The 18,892-nt window shown below is 42.9% G+C and overlaps 1 protein-coding gene across 1 annotated transcript; it reads right to left on the minus strand.

Moving 5' to 3' along the window:
* Positions 1-465: 465 nt before the first annotated feature.
* LOC114489685 (transmembrane epididymal protein 1A-like) lies at positions 466-1,479 on the minus strand. The gene has a single exon (XM_028503554.2). The coding sequence runs from the start codon at positions 1,380-1,382 to the stop codon at positions 495-497; it is 888 nt and encodes a 295-aa protein (XP_028359355.1). The 5' UTR covers positions 1,383-1,479; the 3' UTR covers positions 466-494.
* Positions 1,480-18,892: the final 17,413 nt, after the last annotated feature.

The following is an 18,892-nucleotide window of genomic DNA, read 5'->3' on the forward strand; positions in this document are numbered from 1 at the left end:
GCCCTCACCATTATGCAAAACTGGATCCCCTCTTTCACACAGTGAAGCACTTCAGCTACACACACACACACACACACACACACACACACACACACGCACGCACACAGCCAGCCTTGCCTCAGATGGATAGAACCCTCCTCAGGTCCCCAGTGATACTCGCTCTCTCTCTGTTTTCTCATTTCATTTTCTCCTCTTGGATCCCAAAAGCTGTCAGAGAAAAGCACTGCTTCTTCTTCCACTTCATGTAAGTAAATGGCAAGGAACCATCATGAATGGGAAAGAGACAGGATAGAGATAGGAATGTGACAGGAAAGAGACAGACCTGGAGAGATCCGGTGGTGGCAAAATTGCTGCTAGGAGCCTGACGGTTTATTCAGGAACAAGGAAGATGATTACTGTGATGGAAAGCCACATCACAGGCCCCATGCTATGCACTCAATGGACAACCTCAAAACTTTCATTACAAAAGGCGAGTACAAACACAGATTCTAAACCTAGACACCCTCATGCAGCAGCTCAGCCCCTGCCCTGAGTTTCTCTAGCTCTTCACTGTTGTAGCCTGTGGGGCATGGCTTGTATTTGGCACCTGAGGCCTCTGTCCCTGAGGAACAGCGATGATGCCATAGGCTGCAGATGCCATAGACAGCAGCCAGCACAGCTGCCCCTAAAACCAGGTGCCAGCAGAAGAAGATGGTGAGGAAGGCGAGGTCCACGTGATTTTCTGATCGCCAGGGCTTCCCAGAGGGAGGAACATACAGCACCAAGCAGATCTGCAGCAGCCAGGTGCTGAACACCAGCCCCATCCAGGACTTGAGGAACCAGAGTGAGGGCTGGTCAGGGACCCACACCTCGATCATGAGCACCAGGCCGACCAGGAAGGCAGGGACTATGAAGAGCATGTGCAGGCGGATCTCCAGGGCATCCTTGTGTTCAACGTGGGATGCCATCAGCAGTGCCAGTGTACAGCAGGCCAGGGCCTCAGCTGCTCGCTCCAGCTTCATGCTCTGCCGTGCCTGGCATGACTGGCTCACAACGTCCACCACGCCACTGAGCAGGAAGAACCCATACATGGTGACATGCTGCCAGTTGTTTGAGAATAAGAATGGTCGCTGAGGGTCCTCCCAATCTACTATCTTCAGCCGGTTGACTCCTGGAGGGTAGAAGAACTCAGACATAATGCCAGTCAGGCTGATGATGATCTTCACCATTCCTTCCACAGGTATCCACTTCCACCACTTGTGTCCTCGCTTCTCCCTTGGGGGTACAGGGGGCTTGAAAAACCTCTGTCCCCGTAGCAAGGCCAAGGACGCCAGCACTGAGTAATAGAGTGAGTAGAGGAGGAAGATCACCCCTGGCAGCAGGTGTCCCTCGAGGTTTCCCATTGTCTCTGTGTATGTGTCCTGGCCAGCAGCGCAAGAGCTGGAAGATGAGCAGCAACCTCACAGGGCCCTCCTCACAAGCAAGAGTGACTGCTTCTGAGCAGTGGAGAGATCTTCCTGACCCAACCCTGCCCCAGCTTCCCACACTTGGAACGGTGTGCCTCCCTGTGCTGGGAGCACTTAAGTCCCTCCCAGGGGTGGGTCTCCTTCAGAGACGTGAAGCTTCACCTCACTCTTTTCCTCATTTAGATGGGCCACACCTGGAATTGCCACCTCTGCCCGTCACAGCTACACTGGTTTACCCTTTATCTCACCGCCTTTCCACCACACCCCACAAAAAAAGAGAAAGGATGAAATAGTTAAGGTACTCCAGCAAAGAAGGGTGGTGGCTGACTCTCTTCTCTGACTGTGTGTACGTGCCAGGCACATTGCATATGTTTGCTCAATTAAATCCCTCAACAACGCAATGAGGGAGTTACTGTTAAGCAAATTTTACAGGTGACATCGAGACTCAGAGAGGTGAAGGGTACCACAAGTAACACACCTAGCAGCCAGCACAGCAGACCCAGGCCTATTCATCTGTTTACAAAGTTCAGAGTTTGTGCACAGCAAAGTGACTGAATCTCAGCTCCAACATTGCAAGTTTCATGATTATAGGCAAGTTACTTTGTCCTCTTCAGCCTCAGTTTCCTGATTTATAGAATGAGAACAATTACTTCATAGGTTTGTTGTGAAGATTAAATAGAATAATGTATGTAGAGTGTCTGATACATACTAAATGCTCAGTAAATGGTAGTGATTATTAGTAACTTTACTATTGTTATTACTAACATTCCTTGCTAAATTCATATGATGATGAAATTGTGCAGGTGTATGAATGATACCAAAACAGGAACCATAAAGAAAAAAAGGTGAAAAACTCAATTATATTAAAAAATTGAAGTTTTTATTAATAAAATTAAACATTATAATTATTAATTAATTAATTACTGTTAACAAATTTTAAAAGCAAAACAAACTGCAAAATTTTACTCTATGTGTAACAAAATAATAGTCCCCTTACACCATAAAGAGCTCTTACAAATAAAAAAGTTAAAAATGAACATCTCAGTAGGAAAATGGTCAGTGACATAAAGTGGCTATTTATTGATGAACAACAGTAAATGCTTGCTAAACTTATGAAATTCAAGATAGTAAATCTCACTGGTATGTGAATGAATAATAGTAAAATCTTCATGATACCTGTTATGAGTTGAAAGTTTGCCTGCCCCAATATTCATATGCTGATGCTCTAACTTGCACTGTGATAGTGTTTGGAGATGGGTCCATGGGAGATGATTAGGTTTAGATGTGGTCGTGAGAGTAGGACCTTCATGATGGGATTAGTGCCCCTGTAAAAAGAGGAAGCAAGAAAGATGTCTCAGCAGAATGTGTATTCTGTGGTTGTCGGGTAGTGTTCATGTATGTTTGTTTAATGTAGTTGGTTCACTGTGTTGTTCAAGTCTTCTGTTTCTTTACTTACCTTCTGTCTGGTGGTTCTCTCTGTGTGCATACACCGAGGAAAGGCCATGTGAGCACACAGTGAGAAAGTGGCCATCTGAAAGCCAGGAAGAGGGTCCTCATCAGAACCCAACCATGTTGACACCCTGATCTCAGACCCTCGGCCTGTAAAATATCTTCCCAGCCTATGAATATGTGTAGTTTAAATTACCTGGGCTGTGGCATTTTGTTAGAGTAGACCAAGCTGACTAGGACAGAATTTGATACTGTGAGGTGGGGTGCTGCTGAAATACCTAAAAATGTGGAAACAGCTTTGGAACTGGGTAATGGGTATAGGCTGGGAGAGTTTTAAGGTTCATAGTATAAAAAGTCAAGATTAAGATTGCCATGAATGAATAAAGGTCATACAGGGGAGGGCTCAGGAAAGAAGAGAGAGCTGTAGAGGAAGCTTCCATCTTAGAGAATATATAAATAGTCATGAACAGAAAGTTGGTGGAAATAGGACTATAAAGGCTATTCTGGTGTAATCTCTGATGGGAATGTAGAACATGTTATTAAACAATGGAGAAAAGGTAATTCTTATTACCAAGTGGCAAAGAGCTCGGCTGAGCTGTGATCATATGCTGGTGTTTTTGGAAGGTAGAACTTGTAAGAGAGGAAACTGCAAGTTTAGTTGAGAAGATTTCTAAGTGAAGTGTTGAAGGAGAGGCGTGGTGCCTCCTGACTGCATACATATTAGTAAAATGCAAAAAGAGGAAAATGAGTTGAGGAAGCAATTGTGAAGCAAAAAAGAACCAGAACTTAAAGATTTGGAAAATTCTCAGTGTGTCCATATTGGAAAAAATGAGAAAGCTTGTTCTGAGGAGTACCCTAAGGGTGTGACTCAACAGCCCTTTGTTAATGAGACTGTGTATGCATGAACCTCAGATCTACTCAACAACCTCATCAGAAACACTGCCAGTTTGAACTGAAAGGGATGCACCCGAGACTAAAGGGAGGGAGGCCATTGGACTTCTCAGATCCTGCGGGACTGGACCATAGAGCTGTTTGGCTGTGAATGTGTGCTATTCTTCAAGACAAGGGAAGAATTGTCCTGAAGGCAATTCAGAGATCATCAGGCTTAGTTTCAACAGGCCAGACAGTGGCTACCTGGAGACTTGGGGGTGGGACCACCCAGAACTGTGGGCTGTCAACTCATCCAGTAGAGAGCCATAGGAGTTGAATTGCTATCAGAATGGGCCCTGAAGGCTGGACTACCACCCCAATGGGTCAGCAAGTAGAGCGTTAAACTGTAACATCTAATGATATTTGTCTTGCCAGGTTTTGAATTTGCTGGGAACAATCACACTTTCTTCTAATTTCTATCTTTTGGAATGAGAGTAGTTACCCATGGCTGTATTCTGAAGCACATAACTTTTCTGGTTTCACGGGCTCAGAGTTGGAGAGGAGTTTGCCTCAGGATGAATCATACCTCGTGTCTCACCCATATCTGATTTAGATATTTAGATGAGACTAGATTTTAAAGTTGATGTTGCAACTGGTTTCAAACCAGAAAGTTGGCATTGGTGCTGCCTGTTACTACCCAGCCAATAAGTAGAGACAAAAATTGAACCTTTATGGGTTCTTCATTCAGGTGTCTGGTAATCTGAGAAATGGCCAGTTATGTACCCTAAAAAGTGTCTTAACTTTTTATCTCAAACCAACCTTTAAAAAAATTTTAAATATATTTTATTGATGATGCTATTACAGTTGTCCTATTCCCCCCTTCACTCCCCTCCACCCTGCACACCCTCTCCTACCCACATTCCCCACCTTTAGATCATGTCCATTGGTCATACATATAAATTTTTTGGCTTCTATATTTCCCATACTATTCTTAACTGCCCCCCCACGTCTATTTTCTACCTACAATTTATGCTACTTATTCTCTGTACCTTTTCTCCCTCTCTCCCCCTCCAACTCCCCTACTGATAACCCTCCATGTGATCTCCATTTCTGTGGTTCTGTTCCTTTTCTAATTGTTTCCTTAGTTTGTTTTTGTTTTTGTTTTAGGTGCAGTTGTTAATAACTGTGAGTTTGCTGTAATTTTACTGTTCATATTTTTTATCTTCTTTTTCTTAGATATGTCCCTTTAACATTTCCTATAATAAGGGCTTGGTGATGATGAACTCCTTTAACTTGACCTTATCTGGGAAGCACTTTATCTGTCCTTCCATTCTAAATGAAAACTTTGCTGAATAGAGTAATCTTGCATGTAGGTCCTTGTCTTTCATGACTTGGGATACTTCTTTCTAGCTCCTTCTTGCCTGCAAGGTTTCTTCTGAGAAATCAGCTGATAGTCTTATGGGAACTCCTTTGTAGGTAACTGTCTCCTTTTCTCTTGCTGCTTCTAAGATTCTCTCCTTACCTTTAATCTTGTGTAATGTAATTATGAGTTGCCTTGGTGTGTTGCTCCTTGTGTCCAACTTCTTTGGGACTCTCCGAACTTCCTGGAAATCTATTTCCTTTGCTAGGTCAGGGAAGTTCTTCATTATTTGTTCAAATAACTTTTCCACTTGTTGCTCTTCCTCTTCTCTTTCTGGCACCCCTATGATTCCAATGTTGGAATGCTTAAATTGTCCCAGAGGTTCCTAAGCCTCTCCTAATTTTTTTGAATTCTTGTTTCTTCATTCTGTTCTGGTTGAAGGTTTATTTCTTCCTTCTGGTCCACACAATTGGTTTGAGTCCCAGTTTCCTTCCCGTCACTGTTGGTTCCCTGTACATTTTCCTTTACTTCACTTTTCACAGCCTTCACTTTTTCCTCTATTTTGTGACCATACTCAACCATTTTTGTGAGCATCCTGATTACCAGTGTTTTGAACTGTGAATCTGGTAGGTTGGCTATCTCTTCATCACTTAGGTGTATTTTTTCTGGAGGTTTGATCTGTTCTTTCACGTGGGTCATATTTCTTTGTCTTGGTGCACCTGTTATGGGACAAGGGGTGGAGCTTTAGATGTTCACCAGGGCAGGGAAATGCACAGCATTGCATTGTGGCGCTGTATGTCAGGGAGGGGTCTGAGAGGGAACAGTGCAGCTTGCTCCACTCTCTGCTGGTTTTCAATCACTTCCCCCACCACCCACAAGCAAAGTGGGCCCTTCTGGTGGTGATTCCCAGGTGGTTGGGTTTGTGTACACTCTAGGACCCTGTAGGTCTCTCCAATGAACTCTCCTCTGAGGCTGGGAATTTCTCCTGCCACCTTAACCCACACAGGTTTTTTCAGCTAGAGGTTTTGAGGCTTTAATTCCCCGGGCTGGAATCTGGGTTGCATGGTCTGTCTCACTCCCCAGTTGTTCCTCATGGTTTATCTGAATGCAAATGTGGGATTGCCTGCTCCACCAGCTGCCACTTTGCCTCAAGTCCTCTGCCTGGCTGCCTGTCTCTGCCCCTCCTACAGGTCTGGATGAATGTTTCTTCTTTAACTCCTTGGTTGTCAAGCTTCACAATTCGATTTTCTGGCAGTTCTGGTTGTTTTTTGTTTTTAAATTGGTTCTTTCCTTTCTTTTGGTTGTGTGAGGAGGCACAGTGTATTGAACTACATCTCCATCTTGGCCAGAAGCATTTTTACTTTTTTCTTTGACTGGACCTTACTTTTCTGCTTTTTGTATGCCTTGTCATTTTTTTGCTTGTTTTTTTTTTTTTTTTTTTTTTTTTGAATAAGGAAAACTTGAATCTGGTAATGTGATATTTCTGAAATTTAGATTCTCCCTTTCACAGGGTTTGCTCTTTTTGTTTTTCATTTTTGATTTTGTAGGCTACTTCTGTGCTGGGGATCACCCTGAAGTGTAAACTTAATATCTTCCCAGGGCCCTCCTGTCTGCTCTTTTTCCTGGGCATATTTAGTGGCTTTCTAAATTCTCCTGCACATACAGTTGCTTTTGGGTGTCCTAGTCCTTAAATGTGTGACCCCTAAGTAATGAAAAGGAAAAAATGAAAGGGAAAAAGAATGTGCTGGCTCTTTATATCTCCTGAAAGTTGATTCAGTGGGGTGTGGTGGGGTGGGGGCTTGAAACAATGGAGAGGCAATAATGGCTGCCCACCACAGTGTCTGCACCTCTGCCAACTGACGCAGTAATCAGTGGCTAGAGCACATATTCTTGATATTTGAAGAGCAGTGTCCTTCTGTTCACCCTTTCTCCTGCCACCTGTGTGCAAGCTGCTCCTGGAATGTGTGTATGCCTCCCTGCCATGGGGTTGGGAGATGGGGGTAGGTATCTATTTCTGAACAAAAAGCTGAAATGGACTGTAATTAATAATTTACCATCAAAGCATTCTTTTAGAAGTTGCAAGCCTTCAATAAACCCTACAGTTCTAAAATAGATACATCAGACAAAACTTACATCCAGTATGATTGTTGTCTAGTGGAGAGATGAATTCCTGGTTCTTCCTACTCTACCATCTTCCCAGAATTCTTTTTTGTTCCTTCTTATATCTTCTATTTATTTTTGAATATATTTTATTGATTATGCTATTACAGTTGTCCCATTTTCTCCCATTCACTCTCCTCCACCCTGCACACCCTCTCCCACCCACAGTCCCCCCCTTAGTTCATGTCCATGTATCATAAGTTCTTTAGCTTCTACATTTCCCATGCAATTCTTGCCCTCCCCCTATTTTCTACCTACCATCTATGCTACTTATTCTCCATACCTTTTCCCCCTCTCTCCTCCTCCCACTCCCCTGTTGCTAACCCTCCATGTGTTCTCTATTTCTGTGGTTCTGTTCCTATTCTAGTTGTTTGTTTAGTTTGTTTTTGTTTTAGGTGTAGTTGTTATTGTGAGTTTGCTATCAGTTTACTGTACATGTTTTTGATCTTCTTTTTCTTAGATAAGTCCCTTTAAAATTTCCTATAATAAGTGCTTGGTGATTATGAACTCCTTTAACTTGACATTATCTGAGAAGCAATTTATCTGCCCTTCCATGCTAAATGAAAGTTTTGTTGGACAGAGCAATCTTGAATGTAGGTCCTTGCCTTTCATGACTTGGAATACTTCTTTCCAGCTCCATTTTGCCTGCAAGATCTCTTTTGAGAAATCAGCTGATAGTCTTATGGGAACTCCTTTGTAGGTAACTGTCTCCTTTTCTCTTGCTGTTTTTAAGATTCTCTCCTTCATTTTTACCTTGGCTAATGTCATTATGATGTGTCTTGGTGTGTGCTTCCTTGGGTCCTACTTCTTTGGGACTGTCTGAGTTTCCTGGACTTCCTGGAAATCTATTTCCCTTGCCAGAATGGGGAAGTTCTCTTTTATTATTTTTTCAAATAACTTTTCCACTTTTTGCTCTTCCTTTTCCCCTTCTGGTACCCCTATAATTCGGATGTTGGCACATTTAAAGATGTCCTGGAGGTTCCTAAGCCTCTCCTCATTTTTTTTTTAATTCTTGTTTCTTCATTCTGTTCTGGTTGAGGGTTTATTTCTTCCTTCTGGTCCACTCCAATGATTTGAGTCCCAGTTTCCTTCCCATTACTGTTGGTTCCCTTTGCATTTTCCTTCATTTCTTTAATTGTAGCCTGCATTTGTTCATCTAATTTGCAACCAAAATCAACCAATTCTGTGAGCTTCCTGATCACCAGTGCTTTGAACTGTGCATCTGATAGGTTAGCTATCTCTCGGTTGCTTAAAAAGATGGGTTCTGGGGCACTGATTTGTTTTTTTGTTTGAGCCATCTCTCTCTCTCTCTCTCTCTCTTTTTTTTTTTTTGGTCTGGTTGCTGCTGTTACGATGAGGAGTGCAGCCTTAGGTGTTCACCAGGGCTGGGCACCCCAGTGGCTAGATTGTGACATTGTATGTGGGGGTGGGGTTGAGATGGAACAATGGCGGTAGCTTCATTCTCTGTGGGACCTCAGTCCCTTCTCTGGGTTCCTGGGTTGCAAGCTCTGCCCTGCTCCACAATCGCTGCCTCACTGGGTCTGCCGCTGCCGCTTGTGTACTCAGTGTCCACCTGCTGAGATATTGCATGCCCCAGATGCCTTATGCACCCCCGGATGCCTTATGTGCCCAACTCTCTTGGCTCTCTGCACCGGGACCCGCTCCGGTCTGCTGGTCTCTGCCCCTTGTAGCAGTCTGGATGAATGGGTCTATTTCAACTTCTTGGCTGTCCGACTTCCATTCAGATAAATTTTCTGTCAGTTCTGGATGTTATTCTGCCTCTAAATTGTTGTTGTTCCAATCTTGGTTGTGCGTGGAGGTATGGTGCGTCCACCTATGCCTCCATCTTGGTGGAAGTCTGTCTGTAGTCTTAACAACACAATTTCCCTTCACAGAGGATGACATGGTTCCTCTATTCCTCAAGGTCAAACAAGGATAATGGTAAAGGACCCTGGCCTATGTAGCTTAGTTGGTTGGACATTGCCCTGCAAACCAAGGGTTGTGGGTTCAATTCCTGGTCAGGGCACATGCCTAAGTTGCAGGGTCAGTGCCCAGTCAAGGTGTGTATGAAGGGTTTCTCTCTTACATCAGTGTTTCTCTCCCTCTGTTTTTCCCTTCCTTCCCCTATAAATAAATAAATAAGTAACTAAATAAATATTTTTATAAAAGAATAGTGGTAAACAATGGTAACTGATAAGCCAAAAAAAATCTAAAGACTACTGCAATAGTGAATGGCTATATAAAATATTTTTTTCCTACCACTAGACCCTGAGGATACAGTGTTTTAGCACCCAAGGGAAGAATATTCCCACCAAAGGGTGCTCTGATTTCATTGAACTGGAAGCTGAGGCCGTCATATGGATATTTCAGGCTTCTTAAGGCACAAAGCAGACAGGTAAAAAAGAGGGATACAGTGTTGGCTGGGGCAAGTGGTTCTGATTAACACAGGGACACAGAATTGCTGCTACACAAAGAGGTAGGGAAGAAGAGATATGGATGAAACACAGGTGTTTCACCAGGTTGCTTTCTTAGATTATGTGTCCAGTGGCAGTTAAAGAAAAATAATTCCAGCCCTGGCCAGTTTGCTCAGTGTGTTGGAGCATCATCCCACATATCGAAAAGTTGTGGGTTTGATTTTTGATCAGGGTATATGCCTAGGTTGTGGGTTTGATCCCTGGTTGGGATGCATATGGGAGGCAACCAATTAATGATTCTCTCTTACATCAATCTCTCTCTCCCTTCCTCTCTTTCTGAAATCAATAAACATAACCTCTGGTGAGGATTTAAAAAATAAAGAAAAGATAAGAAAAAAAAGTAAATTTCAAAATCCTATGTAGGTAAGGCCACCAAAGGCTCTTTGATTCATTTATTCATTCAACAATGAATAGTACTAGTGCCAGACACTACCCTAGGCTCTGAGGATACAACAATGAAGACAAGAGACAAGAAACAAGTAAATATACAAGGAAACAAGAAAAATGGTGGGGAATGAAAATGATAAGCTGTCGCCCAAATAAGTCTATTTCAATAGTGAGTGACTCCTTCAGACTGAGCCATCAAAGAAGACTTCCAAAAAAGTAACATTTAAAACAAGATCAAATTCACATCAGGATCCAGCCATATAATACGTGATTGAGTGTTTGGGTCATTTTGCTACATAAAGACCAGAGGAGGAGGTGTGTAAAAGCAATGACCCTGGTAAACCCCTCCTGGTAACAATGAATGCTACTTTCAGTCTTTCCAGTAATGTCCTTCTCTTCCTAACCAGAATCTGATTTTGTTTTTCACCATTAAGAACCTTGATGGGGGCATTCTATGCCATGAAGAATTTGTCTTTCCTTGTCTATTTTTTCCTGCATTTTACAATGAGCAAACATTATTTTTGTATAATCAGAAAATATCTGAAAACTGGAAATCAGCAATGCAATTTTAATGCATAGATTAAAAGCTGGATATGAAAAATCAAAATGTGACAATTTATGGATGTTAGTTTTATGGGAAATATTAATTTATTTCTTGGTTTTCTTATATGTTCTAATGTCATAGGAAGTTTTAATAATTGAATTTTATGATAAAAATTTTAATATGATAAACTTTATAAGCGTTTTTCTCAGTCATTAAAGCATTTCTTTATACATGTATATTTATGTGTACAATTATTTATAAAGATATAAATGTAATATTGACAACGTTTAAAGGCAGCAGAAAGCATGAAGAAAATTAAAAGAGTAAGATAACATAGCAAATGCCAACATAGAATGAACAAGTGTTAAGATTTTGTGGATTCTTGGCCAAGATGGAGGCGTAAGTAGATATACTTTGCCTCTTCAACCATAAGAAAGACAACAACAAATATAAAAACAAAAAATAACAAAAATTGCTAGAAAATCGAGCTGTATGGAAGTCTGACAACCAAGGAATTAAAGAAGGAACATTCATTCAGACTGGTAGGAGGGGTGGAGAGGGCAGGCTGCAAGATGGCGGCTGGTAGAGTGGGTGATCCCACGTTTGTGCTGATAAACTGGGAGATCCTTTGGGGAGCGAGACAGAACATGCAACCCATGGTTCCAGCATAGAAAAAGAAAGCCTCAAAACCTGTCATGGTTGTGGTGGCAGGAGAAACTTCCAGCCTCACAGTAGAGTTCCTTGGAGAGACTCACAGGATTCTAGAAGGTACACAAGCCCACTCATCTGGGAATCACCACCAGAAGGGCCCAATTTGCTTGTGGTTGGAGGTGGGGGGGGACTGAAAACTGGCCAGAGAGCTGAGCAAGTAGTATTGTTTGCTCTCTGAACCCTCCCCAACATACAGCACCACAACACAGTGATGTGGGTTGCCCCACCCTGGCAGATACCTAAGGCTCTGCCCCTTACAACATAACATGTGCACCAAGACAAAGAAATATGGCCAAAATGGAAGAACAGACCAAAACTCCAAATAATAGAACTAAGCAATGAAGAGATAGTCAACCTATCAGATGCAGAGTTCAGAACACTGGTAATCAGGTTGCTGACAGAAATGGTTGAGTATGGTCACAAAATAGAGGAAAAAGTGAAGGCTATGAAAAGTGAAATAAAGAAAAATATACAGGGAACCAACAGTGAAGGGAAGGAAACCAGACCTCAAATCAATGATTTGGAGCAGAAGGAAGAAATAAACATTCAACCAGGACAGAATGAAGAAACAAGAATTAAAAAAAATGAAGAAAGGCTTGGGAACCTCTGGGACAATTTTAAGCATTCTAATATTGGAATCATAAGGGTGCCAGAAAGAGAAGAGGAAGAGCAAGAAATTGAAAACTTATTTGAACAAATAATGAAGGAGAACTTCCCTGACCTGGCAAAGGAAATAGACTTCCAGAAAGTCCAGGAAGCTCAGAGTCCCAGAGAAGTTGGACCCAAGGAGAAACACACCATAGGCACATCATAATTACATTACCCAAGATTAAAGATAAGGAGAGAATCTTAGAAGCAGCAAGAGAAAAGGAGACAGTTACCTACAAAGGAGTTCCCATAAAACTATCAGCTGATTTCTCAAAAGAAACCTTGCAGGCAAGAAGGAGCTAGAAAGGAGTATTCCAAGTCATGAAAGGCAAGGACCTACGTGCAAGATTACTCTATTCAGCAAAGTTTTCATTTAGAATGGAAGGACAGATAAAGTGCTTCTCAGATAAGGTCAAGTTAAAGTTCATCACCACCAAGCCCTTATACGAAATGTTAAAGGGACTTACTTAAGAAAAAGAAGATGATCAAAACTACGAACAGTAAAATGACAACAGACTGATAACTATTAACAACTGAACCTAAAAAAAAAAACCCAAACAAACTAAGCAAACAAACAACTAGAACAGGATCAGAACCACAGAAAGGGAGATGACATGGAGGGTTATCAGCAGGGCGAGGGCAGAGGGAGAAAGGGGGAAAAGGTACAGGGAATAAGAAGCATAAATAGTAGGTAGAAAATAGACAGGGGGAGTTTAAGAATCTTATAGGTAATGGAGAAGCCAATTAACTTATATGTATGACCCATGGACATGAACAAAGGAGGTGGGAAAGCTGGTGGGAGCAGGGTGCAGGGCAGAGGGGAATAAAGGGGAGAAAAAATGGGATAACTGTAATAACAAAGTCAATAAAATATATTAATGATTTTGTCATGTTTGCTTTCGGGGTTTAAATAAACAAACATTCAAGTCCTTCCAGTCTCCTTCCCTTACCCCACCTCCCTCCAATGCCATGAGTTTGGACAGAATCTTTCCTGTCATTCTGTCATTTTATATATGTTTGCATCTTTCTGTCCTCCCCCATCTTCCTATCTATCTGATAGTTTTCTATGTATTTCTAGTTCTGTAGAAAGAAGCAAGGAGCTCTTCCTTGAACAAGGCACTGATCATGCTTCAATTAGAACCCATTAAGTGAAGTTCCTTTGTAATGAAGTCAGTGCAGTTAAATAAGAATGGGAGGAGTTCAAGAATCATGCATAAATACAGTTGATGGGAACCATATGTCTGAGTGGCCATGTTCCAATAAACTGAGTGAACGCACAGATGTGTTGGTGCATTCCTAAATTCCTCTACTTCCAACTCCTATTTTATCTGCCAGGTAACTAGGTAAATGGATTAACCTTTATTACCCACCCCCCACCAAAGTGACCATGTCCCTCGTATATATGTCTCTCATCTCCCAAGCTGGCAGTTTCTTATCATCTGCTACTCTCTGAGTCTTCCTGCTATCAAAGAGAGACAGTGTCCGATAATAACCACTTACCACTTGTTGACTGATGGATTAATCTTTAGCAGATGAGTTGCAGTCACTGTGATATCTCAATAGGTCCTTTAAAGCTGCTCCTCTCCAGTTGAAGAAGGAAAATCCTCAACCTGTCAGTCAGGTTGAGAAACACTGTGGTTGGCTGGGTTTCTGCTGGAATTGTGGGTCCTGCCCTCTTGCTGGAGCTGGCTCCTTACTCTCCTGGGAGTCTCAGCTAGGTGCTGCTTTGTTTTCAAGTACTGCTGCTACTTGGGGCAAAGAAGTTTCCCTTGTCACTTTTCCTTTAGGATCTGATCTGTCCCCTGCCCAAGACTGGTCCTAGAAACCTTCCCCGTATCTCCTGTACCCCTTCTCCATGTAGTAGCAACATTTCCGATAGGGGCTAAATGGCAAAATCTCCACCAGCAGGGGTTTAATTCTCAGGTCTCTTCCAATACCTGAGCCTGGAGCCTCCTCCCTCCCCTATCTTTTTCCAGACGTAGATGTGCTTGGTTTCATTCAGCCCCGTAACCTGACTCATGCAGGTATAAATCATACAACAGAGATGATGAGTTGTTTGTATGTTCTGTAATGAAATGTCATCTGTACCTAGTATGTAACCCAGATGTTAGCTGAGGTCATCCTCTTTTAAAATGTATGTGAAGTTGATGCAGTACCTGTCCCACACCCTGGAGGAAGTCTGTTGCTCAGTCCAAGGTTTCCAAACATTGCAGGACTGGGATTTTCCTCCCATCTGACTTTGAGTGTTTGAGTCTGCTCTAAATACATTTTGTGGCAGCATCTTTTGCTCTGCTTTTGCAGTCTGACTCAGCAGGGAAACTCAGCTCCTTTTCATTGATTCCCACCTTTTCCCTTCGGAAAGCGAACCAAAGACACTTACACAAGGCTCCTATTTGTGCACTAGGATATTACAGGTTTGGGGATGATGATCAGGTGTTATATTATGCCAAAGCACAACTCTTAATGTTGGCTATTAGATATTTCTGTTCCTAAAAGTCCTTCAGTAATGTCATATGATTCTATTCATGTACAATTCCCAAACTGGCAAAGCTAACCTAGGTGTGAGAAGTCAGGATGGCACAAAGAGGGACTGGGGTGAATCACAATGGGGTTTTGGGATTCTGGTACAATTCTATTTCCTGATCAGTTGTTGGTTACCCAGGTGATTTGGGGAGAAAGCTATTGAGCTGTACACCTGTGATTTGCAGTTTTCTGGATTTGTGCTATACTTTATAAAAAATTTACATTAAGAAATACAGAACACAGAAGAAGCCTGTCAGTAACCTTGTGTCCAGGCATGTAGTTTGGCTCTTTCTCTGCATCCAGACCCTCTCCTCAGATCAGTACAGAGAATTCTCCCACTTGCCCAGCATCTGCATCCAGAAATCAGTTGTGTGTTTTGATCTGTTAACGTTTTCAAAAAGGACCAAGAGAAATGCTGGCACACAGCATGTTGTCAATGATGAGCCTGTGCAGAGATGGCTCCTCACACGCCCTTCTGAAACATCCTTGGCACAGTCGCGCCAGCGAGAAGCAGACAGATTCTCCAGGTGTCCCCTCCCAACCCCTTCCACTCTTCACTATCAGCCTGTCCTCTGGAACCTCCCAAGCTGTCAGGAGAGAGACTTTGTCTCTGCTTCTGACCTTCCAGAGAGGCCTGGAAACCACCTCTACACAGTGTGACAGACAGACTGACATACAAGTCCTGAAGTCATCCCTAGAGCTAAACTGCCCTCAGAAAACAGGAGCATTGCTCAGGGGACAGGAAGTCAAACTGTGGGTCTTGGGACACCTGTGGGCATGTCCAAAGCACAGCTCTGAGCCTGGATACCCCATCCTGCAGCATGACCTCTGCCATAAGCTTCACCAGCTCCACCGTTGGGGCCCATCAGTTATGGTGGGACCTGGCATCTGTTCTTCAATAGGAGGATCAATCATGGTGCCAGAGGCTGCAGTTGGTGCCAGCATGGTAGCGCTTAAGGTCAAGTTCCAGCTGAAGGTGGCGAGGAAGCTCAGGCACAAGTGGGTAAGGAGTGCATCATCACATGTAACTGCTGTGGTCAGGTCAGCAGGCTGTCCATGCCTTGAATACCTACATCAAAGACCAGGGCATTGGCTGACCATCCCAAGTGTGTGTGGCTGTGTTAGCCATACCTGGTTATTACAGCTACTACACACTCAGCAGGAAGGATGCCAAATCCAGTGACCTGTTGCTATGGTATGTGGAGGAGGACCAGCTGCTTAGGCTCTTCCCAGTTCATTATCACTGTCCGCTATATCCTCGCAGGACAAAAAGACTTAGCAATGTTCTTTTGTAATGATGTTAAGGAGGCAACTGCTTAAGCTGTCCACTTCTGGCTGCTGCCGCTATTGCTCTCACATTCTTTGGTAGGGCATGGTTCCAACAGGACAGGGACACCAGCCCTGAAGAGAAGAGTCCAGAACTCATCATGGAGAATGACTGCCTTTTCTATACCACCCCCACTTCCCATTCCCAGGAAGCTGAAGCCTGCTGGGCCTAACCTTCCGGGCCTGCCTTGGCCTGTGGTGCTGCCATCTCTGTGGGGTCCATTCCTGTTGCTGGTGAGCTGGGACTCTGGGGCTGGGCCTCCACAGACACTGGTTTCAACAGCTAGAGGAGCCTTGATCTTGTTTGGTTTAAATCCCTGGCAGCTCCCCCCAGGAAATGATGCTTGTGTTAAATGAGATGAAAACAGCTTTTCACACTGGAGACGGCGGGGGGCCTTTAGGAAAATTCTCTGAGCTCTGCAGGTTCAACTCTTCTGTGAGACCGCACTTCCAGGCCCTCCACCTAGACTCTCTTCTCCTCTGAGTATGTATCTGGGGCTGTGTTGGGCTGGGGTCAAGTTAAGAACCAGCCTTCCAGTTTTTTTGAAACCACTAAGTCACTTGGATGCTCAGGGTATGAAGATGAGTGGGGTTATAGTATGAGATGCCCTCCTCCTATGTAGCAAATACTCTCTTTGGTGTCATAGTATTTCTTCTTACCATGGCTCTTGTTTAGGACCCCCAGGGTATCAGCGAGCTTTGAATTTTGACTATTAACAAAGTTCAGGTTCTCAGGTCCATGAAGTTCAGAGGGCACAGATGGGTACTGAGAGGAAGAGATTAGTGGACACGTTCTGTTTGGCTGCTCAGCATCTGGACTTTTTTCCTCTATCTAAAGAATTCCTACAGGTAATGGCCAAGTAGGAGACAGAGTTCAGCTCCCCATAAGGAACTGGCAATGCTAGGTTCATCCTTAGTGATCTCCCTTGACGGGCACAGGCCCTATATACCTGTACAGGGCTCAGGCTTGGTGCTTAGCCTTCCAAATGATTAATAAACCCCATTTCTGCTTAAATCTTCCAGAGAGAGTTTTTGTGGTTTGTGACAAGAATCCTGCATGAGGTGAGGGGTTTTATCTCCACATGACCCCAGCGCCACCTTGATAAAGATGTTTGGTTGTCTCTCTTCCTCCTTTCCTGCTCTCTTTTATAGTATGGCTCCTCCTTTATATTATGTTATAGAATGGGCTCCTTTCTACTCCTATTCATTTGCCCTTGAACTCATCTTAGAATTGACCCAGTGTGGCTGCCTCAGATCCCAGTGGCTTCTCTGGAGTCCTTTAGCCCAGTAGCCTTTCTGAACCTCATCAGGGCTGGCTCAAGGGCCTTGGCACTGCTACTCAGGCCTTTCTTTGGGGATGGTACAGCGCCCCACCACTCACAAAGTCCTCCAGCTGGGTCTTTGTACACCTGCAAAGCTGAGAGATGCATGTGGGCTTGGGCAGGCAGTTGCATGGGAGGCAGAGCTGGGTGTGCTCTTGCTGTAATTGGTCTTTCCCATGGCAGGCCTGCCTGGCCATAGGAACATAATGTGACAAAAGTGGCACCACAAATCTAAGGGGGAAAGAACGGGTTACTTAGTGGCTGGTGTTGAGAAAATATGCTCACTCTAAGGAAGAACATAAAAATGAATGTCTACCTAACACTGCATACAAAAGTAGACCCTAGAATGAGATATGAGCTACATGTCAAAGATAAAATTGTAAAGTTAATAAAAGGAAATGAAAGAAAATATATCATGTTTCGGGGATATGAAAAAATTTATAGTTTTAAAAACTCAAATCATATGGGTAAATGGTTAATTTATTGAATGAGTTTGATTACATGAAATGAAGTAGTTCTGTTCTATAAAGGACATAAGAGGAAGTTAATGGGTAACAGAATTGGAGAAAACACTTCCAATGTTTAAAACTCACAAGGTATTAAAGTCATTCTAGGCTACTCAAAGAAATTCTAGTGATCAATAACCCTCCCCACCCCCAGCAACTACAGTAGAAAAATGGGCAAAAGAGATAGACAGGTAGACAACGGAAACACATGATAGGATGCTCAAAATCACTGGTAATCTGAAAAATGCAAATTTGAACAATCATGAGATATCATTTTGCATTTATTAAACTGGCAACCATAAAAAAGCCTGGTAATGCTAGGTTGGAAGGATTTGGTAACATAGAAGTCAACCTTGTGTCAGGGATGAAAATGTAGACAGGTGAGTCATTCTGGAAAGGTGTCTGGTTCTGTTTGGTCCAATGGAGTCCTACATATGCATATCCTATGACCTAGCAATCCTGTTCCTGGATGTATATCCCAGGGAAATCCTTGCATAGACCCATTAGGAATCTCTTATAAAGCTGTTTATTATGACACACTTCTATAGGGAGTTGAAGGCACCCTGAGTGTTCCTTGCTGGGAGAGTGAGGCGACTGCACATGTTGGGACATTTTGCAGAGGTTAGACAGCTTGAGTTAACTGTCACACAGCAACACATTAACATGATAAAAACAAAGAGGAGGAAACAGAGTAAGATATGATGCATATACCATTCACATAAACTTTAAAATATATGCATATAAATCAACAATGCACACTTTACAAGAAAACATTCAAATAAAGATGCCCATTAATAGTAAAATAATGACCTATGGGGGGAAGGGAATGAAAGTAGGGAATATGAATGAAAGGGAATAAGTTAATCTCTAAGATAAGTAAAGGGCTTTGTGTAGAACAAGCATAATAATATGGTATGGACTAAGCAAAGTAGGAATAAACCAAGCCTCTTTAACCAAAGCAAACAAAATAAAGCAAGAACAAAAGGGAAGACACGATGTGTACATAAAATCTTGATTATACAAGGTGGAGTGTGATGTGGGCTCCATGGCAGGTACTGAGAAAGGGCCATGGAGACAGGGCAGGGAGAGACTGTCCATGTTGGGGAAAGAGAAGAGGCTTTGTGGAGAAGGCAAGAAGTTTGGGTGAATGTTACATAAGTAAGAATA

The sequence above is a fragment of the Phyllostomus discolor genome, chromosome 2 (assembly GCF_004126475.2).
Source record: "Phyllostomus discolor isolate MPI-MPIP mPhyDis1 chromosome 2, mPhyDis1.pri.v3, whole genome shotgun sequence".
Classification (NCBI taxonomy): Eukaryota; Metazoa; Chordata; class Mammalia; order Chiroptera; family Phyllostomidae; genus Phyllostomus; species Phyllostomus discolor.

Coding starts and splice junctions, on each gene's coding strand:
- LOC114489685 (XM_028503554.2), bottom strand. CDS start 1,382: ATGGGAAACCTCGAGGGACACCTGCTGCCAGGGGTGATCTTCCTCCTC.